We start from the raw sequence: 9,810 nt of genomic DNA on the forward strand, positions 1-9,810 counted from the left end.
GAGGCCCTGGGTTCGATTCCTCAGCACCACATAAGCAAAAAGAAAAAAGCCGGAAGTGGCGCTGTGGCTCAAGTGGTAGAGTGCTAGCCTTCAGCTGAAGAGCTGAGGGACAGCGCCCAGGCCTAGAGTTCAGGCTCCATGACCGGGCCAAAAAAAAAAAAAATGTTGTTGTTGTTTTCCAGTTCTGGGGTTCAAACACAGGATAAAGCAAGTGTTCTATTGTTGAACTACATCCTTATCTCCAAAAAAAAATTTTTTTTTTTTTTTGCTAGTTCTAGGGCTTGAACTCAGGGCCTGGGCTCTGTCCCTAAGCCTCTCTGTGCTCAAGACTAGCAATCTACCACTTGAGCCACAGTGCCACTTCTGGCTTTTTCTGAGTAGCTTACTGGAGATAAGAGTCTCACGGACTTTCCTGTCCAGGTTGGTTTTGAACCACAATCTTCAGACCTCAGCCTCCTGAGTAGCTAGGGTTACAGGTATGAGCCACCAGCACCTGGCTTCAAAATTGATATTTTAATTACAATTAATACAACCATCCTTTGACCACTCTAGTTCATTTTTTTAGTTTTCTTTTTTTTTTCTCTCTTTTTTTTGGGGTCCGGTCGTGGGGCCTGAACTCTGGGCCTGGGCGCTGTCCCTCAGCTCTTCAGCTCAAGGCTAGTGCTCTACCACTTGAGCCATAGCACCACTTCCGGCTTTTTTCTTTTTGCTTATGTGGTGCTGAGCAATCGAACCCAGGGTCTCAGGCATGCAAGGCAAGCACTCTACCACTGAGCCACCTTCCCAGCCCCTTTTTTTTAGTTTTCTGTTGTAATACAAGTTGTAATTAAGTAGCAGGCTGACAGTCACTGGTAGTTTTTCTTTTCTTTGTGCAGGCACTAGGGTTTGAACTTAGAGCCTGGGCACTTTCCCTTAGCTCTTTTGCTCAAAGCTGGTGCTCTATGCCTCGAGTCACAGCTCTACTCCAGCTTTTTGGTGGTTCATTAGTGATAAGTCTCATATGGACTTTTCTGCACAGGTTGTCTGTGAACCTTGATCTTCAGATCTAAGCCTCCCTGAGTTGCTAGGATTATAGGCATGAACTACTAGTGTCTAGCTACTGACAGTCACTGATAGCCTAATAGCCACATTGATCACTGGATACTAATATGCTAATGAGATAGTTGATATCTCAGACCTTTCCCTCCAAAAGCTGATACTAAATACCAATACTTACTAACTGCCACTTGAGACACATCTGTTGTACTTTATCTTCACTCTGCAAGTATTGAAAAGGCATTGGCCCCCAGAGGCCCTGCCCAAATAATCAGTCCTTTGAGTTCAATATTTTTAGCTTGATAGCATTCCAGAGCCTTATGAATGCCACCTTGTGGGGACAAGTCTCTGTGCCATCAGTACAGTTTTCTCCCAGTCATGCACAATGTTTGATTAGGTACTAGCACTCTATGCTGGGGTATTCTTTTATATCTATTTTGTCTGTACTTTCATGTATCTTTTGCTTATCCTGCTTTTATTTATTTTTTGGGGTCCAGTCGTGGGGCCTGAACTCTGGGCCTGGGTGCTGTCCCTCAGCTCTTCAGCTCAAGGCTAGCGCTCTACCACTTGAGCCACAGCACCACCTCCGGCTTTTTTTTTGGCTTATGTGGTGCTGAGGAATAGAACCCAGGGCCTCATGCATGCAAGGCAAGCACTCTACCACTGAGCCATCTTCCCAGCCCCCTTATCCTGCTTTTATATACATTGTCAAACCTTGCCTCATTGAGAAGTTGTCTTTGCCTCTCTTGGCTTGTCATTGGATTAAGGAATAAAAGGACCTTCTCCATTTGAAGGGAACATAGGCCTTGAAGTAAAATTGTCCCCATGTATTGAAGAACCAGGTCACCCTGGCTGTTCTAGCATAACATCCCCCTTAGTAACTGAAACAGCCTTTCCCCATCCATCCACATCTCCCAAACCCAGCACAACCCTTCTGCAGCCCACTCAAGAGTCACAAGGAGGGAACAGAACCAAGAGGCTAGACCACAGCCTTTCAGGAGTATGGCATCTGTGGGAAGAGGCCTGAGCTGAGGAAAAGGCATTAGGCCCCAGAGATGGCAGTTGGGAAGATCAGGAGAAGCCTACCTTGATGTAACTCTTTTTTCTTTCTTTTTTTGCCAGTCCTGGGGCTTGAACTCAGGGCCTGGGCACTGTCCCTGAGCTTCTTTTGCTCAAGGCTAGTGCTCTATCAGTTAAGTCACAGCACCACTTCTGGCCTTTTCTGTTTATGTGGTACTGAGGAACTGAACCCAGGGCTTCATGCATGCTAGGCAAGCACTCCACCTTCCCAGCCCCCTCGATATCTCTTAACACCTGACAGGCGCTCTGTGGCAGCACTCATACACCCCTCCTGCAACCCTCTTACATTCTCCTTCCTTTTGAAAAGCCGAGTGGGACTATAAGGCCCTGAGTTCAAGTCTCAGTACTAGTGCTAGCATGAGGCAGGTAGGGGAGACAACAATGGGGAGTTGGAGAAAGAGAGAGAGAGACTGGAGAAAGAACAGGAACAGGTGACCTTAGGATTCAGCGGGGAGCTCAAAGCCTTTCTCAAGACTAGACAAGCCTCTGATTGACCAGATCAGAGCCTTCTTCCCAAGAGGCTAGGACCAGATAGACCTAGGCGTGTGAGGAGACAAGAGGTCTGGTACCCCAGTACTCACAGGTGCATGCAGAGCAGCCCTTCCTCTGGCAGCAGCAGTCTTTGTGTACTGATCTGGAGGCTGCAGAGGAGGAAGTGACACGCCCTGGGGTGGGGGAGTCTTGAGGGTGGCTGATCTAGAAGGTGGAGCAGATAAAGGTGGGCTGGACCAAGAGAGTGGATGATGCAGACATCTAGAAGATGCAGGTGCTCATCTACTGAGCATATGTCATGCACTAGACTCTTGGAGTTACAGTTAATGATGCTGGCACCCCTACCCCACCCCAATTTTAAAGATGCAGATTTAGGGTTGGAAGCAAGAAGGTAAGGACTTTTTGTCATTGTTGTTGGTAGTAGGGCATGAACTCTGGGCACTGTCCCTCAGCTCTTCAGCTCAAGGAAAGCACTCTACCACTTGAGCCATAGCACCACTTCTGGTTTTCTGATGGTTAATTGGAGATAAAGAGTCTCACGGACTTTTCCTGCCTGGTCTGGCTTTGAACCGTGATCCTCAGATCTCAGCCTCCTGAATAGCCAAGATTACAGGCATGAGACACCTGCACCCAGCTTAAAGTAAGGACTTTATGAAACATCATCACTGGCTGGTCTGGTTTTTAAATCCAAGTTGACCTCCTTCCAAAATTGATGATCTTTCTACTTCCTCATAGGGGAAAGAACAGGATAGGCAGAACATGGAGGCAGTAAGTACTGCAGAGAGGAGGGAAGTTGGAGACTATTGTTCATTTTTAAAACCCAGGGACCATTGTATCACAGTGTACTTATCTACATGGGCTCTGGAGCCTATCTGCCCTGTTCAAACCCTGGCTCTTCCTTACCAGGAAGTAGTAAAGTCCTTAGTTAAGTTCCTTAGCCCTTCCTGTGGCTGCCTTCTCATCTGCCAAGTGGCACGCACAGGATTGCAGCAGGAATTATATGAAATGACACTTAGCAATTACAATTACAGGGGATGTGCTGAGCAGTCAAGATAGTAATGTAGCCTGGGAAAGGAAGCAAGATACCAGGAAAAAAGAGTGCTGGGAACAGCAGCTGGGATTGAAGCAGCATAAAGTCTGTAGGAAGGAGTTGTTAAAAAAAAGCCAGAAAGTGGTGCTGTGGTTCAAGTGGTAGAGTGCTAGCCTTGAGCAAAAGAAACTCAGGGAGAGCACCTACATCCTGAGTTCAAGCTGTAGGACTGGCAAAAAAGAAAAAAAAATAGAATTTATGCCTGACCCATGCTTGATGACAAGAAGCTTTGAAATGACCTAGAAAGCCAGATGCTGGCAGCTCTCCCCTATAATCCTAGCTACTCAAGAGACTGAGATCTGAGGATAGTAGCTTGAAGCCAGCCTGAGCAGGAAAATCTGAGACTCATCACCAGTTAATCACCAAAAAGGCAGGAAGTGGAGCTGAGACTCAAGTGGTAGAGTGCTAGTCTTGAGCAAAAAGGCTCAGGAACAGCATGAGTTCAAGCCCCAGGTCAGACACACACACACACACACACACACACACACACAAACAAGGAACCCTCTGGTGGGCAAGAACTGGCTGTCAGGCTCCCTACAGCAGCCACAGCATAGTATCAATGTTAGGCTGGTGCTCAAGCAGGTAGATTCTCAAGTATAGTTCCTGGGAAGAAGCAACTTGGGTAAAGAAGCTCCCTCTATGTGTGCGCTTGGGTTTACCTTGGGCTGTGGAAATCCAAAATTCCACCCTTCTACTGACAACCAGGGGTTACAGGCCCTGTGGTTTCCTCTCAATTTTCTTTCACTTTCTTCTTCTGCTTTCTGTCCCCACCCCCTACTCTCCTATCTCACATCCTCAACCTCCTTCCTTCACCAGTGAAGAAATCCAGGGCCAAGGTAAGCAAAGCATCATCCCAGCAAAGAAGTAGGAAAGAGTTGTGCACAGATCCTAAAGGTCAAGGCAGTGCCGGGCATGGCGGTGCAAGGCAAAGGCCTTGCCAAGGTGTGGTAAAGAGGTAAGGCCTACAGAAGGGAGAGGTAGAGGAGGGACGACAACGGTGGGGCTCTTGGGAGTGAATGGAAGTCATGGAATGAAGAGTAGGCTGAGAGGAGGCGGGATTGAGCCGCAAAGTGCCAGTGGCATCACAGAGGGCAGAAGGGTAGATATCAAATAGAAACATAATAAGCCAAGCACAGTGGTGCATACTCAAAATCCTAGCACTTAGGAAGCTGAGGAAGAATCATGAGTTCCAGGGCAGCCTACAGCTACCTAGCAAGATCCATCTCAAAACAAATCATCTGGGCATGGGTGGCCCATGCCTCTAAATTCTAGTTACTCAGGAGGCTGAGATCTAAGAAGGAAGGTTCAAAGCCAGCCAAGACAGGAAAGTCCAACTAGCTGAGTGAAAAAGCTAAGGGACAGTGCCCAGGGCCTAAGTTAAAGCTCTAGTACCAGTACAAGAAAAAATAAGAGAGAAGACCTGGAGCTAGATTATGGCTTAGATGTGGGCCAGAATACCCTTTGGGGGCTTGGGACATTTGTGAAAACCAAATGAAACTTCAGGACTATGAGCATGGTTTGAGTGGCAGAGTGCCTGCCTAGCAAATATCAGGTCCTGGATTCAAACCCCATTCCCTATCCCCTCCAGAAGGGAACCTCATTGTACCTCCTCCTGTCTTCTAGTTCATGTAGGGAACATATCTGGGGAACATATCTGGTGACTGTGGGTGGTCAGGCACCTCCTCTTCCTACTCCTATTTTGCACTCCATCCTATTTTCTTTGTTTGTGGCTGTTGTTTTGTTTTGGCTTGAACTCAGGGCCTGGGCTCTGTCCTTGAGCCTCTCTGTGCTCAAGGCTAGTGCTCTACCACTTGGGCCATAGCGCCACTTCTGGCATTTTCTGTTTATGTGGTACTGAGGAATCGAACCCAGGGCTTCATGCATGCTAGGCAAGCACTCTACCACTAAGCCACATTCCCAGTCCTCCCTTAGCTTTTTGGCTCAAGGTTAGCATTCTACCACTTGAGCCACTTCTGGCCTCCTTTTTTAGTGTTAATTGGTGATAAAGAGTCTCACAGTTTTTTTTTTTTTTCCTGCCCAGGCTGCCTTTGAACTACAGTCCTCCTGAGTAACTGAAAATACAGGCACGAGGCCACCAGTGCCCCAACTTCATCCTATTTTTTTTGTCCTTCTAAAAAAATTGCCAAGTCCAGTGGATTTAGAAACTCTCCCTCCCCCACCTTTCCCAGCTCCCCCTCCAGGTCAGCTGGTCACTTCCCCTACTCCACCTCCAGCCAGATCCATGAGTTTCCATCTCTTTATTTTGCAAAAATAGAAAACTCAGCAATACGCGATACAGCGGGGTGGAGGGGAGATGTAAACAGAGGGGTGGGGACAGCACCCTGACCCCCCAGAGAAAAAGGAGAGCCGGCAGGAATCTTATTTGGCAGCTAAATACAAACTGGGGATTGGAGGAAGAAGGGAGGGATCACAGAGGCCCTGGGCTCCCCCTCCCAAGACCCCTGGCTGAAGGGGTCATTCCAGGGTGTAAACAAAAGCTAATAAATAAATAGAGGCTTCCTCTGGGTCAGGGCGGGATCAGCTAAGCAGCATCTCCCCTCCCTGGGCCAAGCTGCTCTGGGGTGGGGTTGGGATCCAGGGTAGAAGGCACTAGGATGGGATCCCTGCCCTTCTGTAGTGTAGGAGGGTCCCTGCCCAATGGCTGAGATGGGAGGGGGACAGGAAGACCCCAAGGCACGAGACAGGGCTGAGGGAGGGGCTTGCGATGGAGGGCACAGGGAGGGGGTCATTTCACCCTCAGGCCCCACCCCAGAAAGGCAAGTCCCAGCCTCTCCCCCCCATTCCCACCTGGCACATGGACAAGGCACAGAGGGCAGTGTGCATGGGCAGGTGCATTACACAGCATCAGGCACCAAGGCAAGAGGGTGGGCTCAGACTTCTCCAAGGGCCCGCCCTTTTGGTCTCTAGTGTTCCTGTTGGCTCTCAGTGGCCCAAGCACCTGGCAGAGGAAGGGGCCGTGGGATGGCAGGGTCTTCTTCCTCCTGCCCTGGGGAGCCTAGGACATGGTATCTGATGGGGGCAGTGCTGAGATTAGAGTCCAGACCCAGGCTCACCCTTCTGCCCTCTCTCTTGGTGGGAGCAGAACAAGCTCCCAGGACTGGAGAGAGAGCCAGCTAGAATGGGGCAGGGATGAGCACAAAGGCACCCCTGGAAACTTTGGCAAAAAACAAGGAGCTCACTGAAAGGTGGGGAGAGGGCAGAGCATGTCCTCTCCCATTCACTAGCAGTGTCTGAGAGATGGTCAGTCTGCTGCCTGGAGCCCAGCCCCACAGAGGGGGAGGTCAGGGGCCCTGGTCAGGCTGGGGACTTTGGTCCCCTTTGCCCTGGTTTCCAGGAGCTTCATCCTCGCTCGAGGCCTTGGGATTGGAACCAGGCTGCGAGGAGTCGTCCTCAAACATTTCAGGGTTCTCCAGCATCTCTCGGATCAGAGGGGGCATCGGACCTGGAATCTCCATCTTCAGGGTAATGGCCCTTTCTGCTCCTACAACAGAAAGGCAAAGAAGCTTAGGAGAGCAAAGGCATATGACCCTTAAGGCCACCTTCCTAACTTTTCTCAAATCCACTGCCCTGTAACTCTTCATAGGGGCCTCCAGCACAGATCTGCTGACCCTCTGTCCCCAGCTCATCCTCTTCCTACATGAATGTTCCCAGGTGTCACTCTCCTTCCTGGCACCTCTACCTGGTCTTCTCTGCCAAGCTTGCTGCCTGTTCATACCACTCTTTCTCAAGAACCATATTTCAGTGGCTTACATCTGCAATCCTAGCTACTCAGAAGGCTGAGATCTGAGGACCACAGATTGAAGCCAGCCTGGGCAGGAAAGTCTTTTACCCCCAACTAACTACTAAAAAACCAGAAGTCGAACTGTGGCACAAGTGACCGGGAACTAGCCTTGAGCAAAAAGACTCAGGGACAGTACTCAGGTTGGCCCCCATGGCCAGCATGCGCACACGCACGCACGCACACACACACACACACACACACACACACACTAGCCAGCTGTTCCTACACCTGGTTTTGTTGTTGTTGTTTTATGCCAGTATGGGACTTGAACTCAAAGCCCTTTATTTGGCACCCTCCCCCTGCCCAAACACACACAGCTAGCATTCTCCCACTTGAGTCACACCACTGCTGCTTAACTAAAGATAAGAGTCTAGCAGATTCATGTGCCTGGGCTGGCTCAAAATCTCAACTCTCAGTTGGGCGTCTGTGGCTCACGCCTGTAATCCTAGCTACTCAGGAGGCTAAGAACTGAAGATCACAGTTCAAAGCCACCCCAGGCAAGAAAGTCCGTGAGACTTTTTTTTCTTTTTGTCAGTCATGGGGTCTTTTTACTGCTTATGTGGTACTGAGGAATTGAACCCAGGGCCTCATGCATGCGAGGCAAGCACTTTACCACTGAGCCACCTTCCCAGCCCCCACCCCCCATGAGACTCTACTCTTTTTTTTGGGGGGGGTGTCCGGTCATGGGGCCTGAACTCTGGGCCTGGGCGCTGTCCCTCAGCTCTTCAGCTCAAGGCTAGCACTTTACCACTTGAGCCACAGCACCACTTCTGGCTTTTTTCTTTTTGCTCATGTGGTGCTGAGGAATCGAACCCAGGGCCTCATGCAGGCAAGGTAAGCGCTCTACCACTGAGCCTCCTTCCCAGCACCCCCATGAGACTCATCTCCAATTAACCACCAGAAAACTGGAAGTGGAGCTGTGGCTCAAGTGGTAGAGCTGAAGCCTTGATCTGAAGAGCTGAGAGCCAATGTCCAGGCCCAGAGTTCAAGACCCACAACTGACAAACAAAAAACAAAAAAAAAACCCAAAAACCTCAACTCTTAGATCTCAGCCTCCTGACTAGCTAGTATTTTAGCACCACCACCAGGCTTAGCCAGCTTTTCTCTCTTTTTTGGTGCCAGTACTGGAGCTTGAACTCAGGGCCTGGGCACTATCCCCTAGCTTTTACATTCAAAGATAGCACTCTACCACATAAGCCACAGTTCTGCTTCCAGCTTTCTGGTGGATAATTGAAAATAAGAGTCCCACAAACTTCCCTGCTCAAATACTGAACCATAATTCTCAGATCTCAGCATTCTGAGTAGCTAGGATTACCTATGTGAGCCACCAGCACCTAGTGGCTCATCCAGCTTTTTTTCTGGCTAACTGGAGATAATATCTCATGGACTGTCCTGGCTGGCTGGCTTTCAACTGCAATCTTCAGATCTCAGTCTCCTGAGTGGTTAGGATTACAGGGATGACTCAACAGCACCCAGCTTCCTCAGCCTATTCTTCATTGTCCAATATAGTAATCACTAGGAATTAATAGCCACATGCAGCTACTGAGGGTGCCCAGCACAGACTTGCTGTAACTCTGTCTTCAGCTCATCTCTTCTCTAGTGACTATTACAACTACAGAACTCTGTGTGTGTGTGTGTGTGTGTGTGTGTGTGTGTATGATGACAGAGATCAAACCCTTGCCCCTACTAAGCTAGTGCTCTACCACTGAGGTACATTCCTAGTGCCTAGAACTGATGTTTTTTGGTGCCAGTCCTGGGGCTTGCACTCAGGGCCTGTGTTCTGTCCCTGAGGTGTTTTGTTGTTGTTTTGGTGCCCATCCTGGAGCCTGGACTCAGGGCCTAAAGACTATCTTTGAGCTTTTTCACTCAAAGATACTGTTCTACCACCACTCCACTTCTGGCTCTTCGGTGGTTATTTGAAAATAAGTCTCACAGATTTTCCTACCTGGGCTTGCCTTGAGCCATGATCCTCAGATCTGAGCCTTCTGAGCACCCACGATTATAGATGTGAGCCACTAGCACTTGGATAGAACTGAATTTTTTTTTTCCATCAGTCATAGGGCTTGAACTTTGGGTCTGGGCACTGTCCCTGAGCTCTTCAGCTCAAGGCTAGTGCTCTACCATTTGAGCCACAGCACCACGCCCAGTTTTCTGGTGACTAATTGGAGATAAGAGTCTCAAAGACTTTCCTGCCCGGGCTGGCTTTGAACCATGATCCATCCTCAGATCTCAGCTTCCGAGTAGGTAGGTAGAACTGAATTTTTTTTTTTTTTTTGGGTCCGGTTGTGGGCCTGAACTCTGGGCCTGGGCG

General features: G+C 49.2%; 2 protein-coding genes across 4 annotated transcripts in view; both read right to left on the minus strand.

Moving 5' to 3' along the window:
* Itgb7 (integrin, beta 7) overlaps positions 1-2,756 on the minus strand; it is a 17,619-nt gene extending 14,863 nt beyond the window's left edge. For both annotated transcript variants that reach the window (XR_001175665.1, XM_013032522.1), the window contains exon 1: positions 2,697-2,756. The gene's annotated coding sequence lies outside the window, so the exon portion shown is untranslated. The remainder of the gene's footprint in view (positions 1-2,696) is intronic.
* Positions 2,757-5,938: 3,182 nt separating this feature from the next.
* Positions 5,939-9,810, minus strand: part of Rarg (retinoic acid receptor, gamma) — a 25,908-nt gene continuing 22,036 nt past the window's right edge. Inside the window, exon 8 of one of the 2 annotated variants that reach the window (XM_013032538.1) lies at positions 5,939-7,199. In XM_013032538.1, coding sequence (XP_012887992.1) covers positions 7,000-7,199 — 200 coding nt within the window. In that variant the 3' untranslated portion in view covers positions 5,939-6,999. The remainder of the gene's footprint in view (positions 7,200-9,810) is intronic. The other variant, XM_013032537.1, reaches the window with a different exon arrangement.

The sequence above is a fragment of the Dipodomys ordii genome, unplaced genomic scaffold, assembly GCF_000151885.1.
Source record: "Dipodomys ordii isolate 6190 unplaced genomic scaffold, Dord_2.0 Scaffold155, whole genome shotgun sequence".
In the NCBI taxonomy this organism is placed as follows: Eukaryota; Metazoa; Chordata; class Mammalia; order Rodentia; family Heteromyidae; genus Dipodomys; species Dipodomys ordii.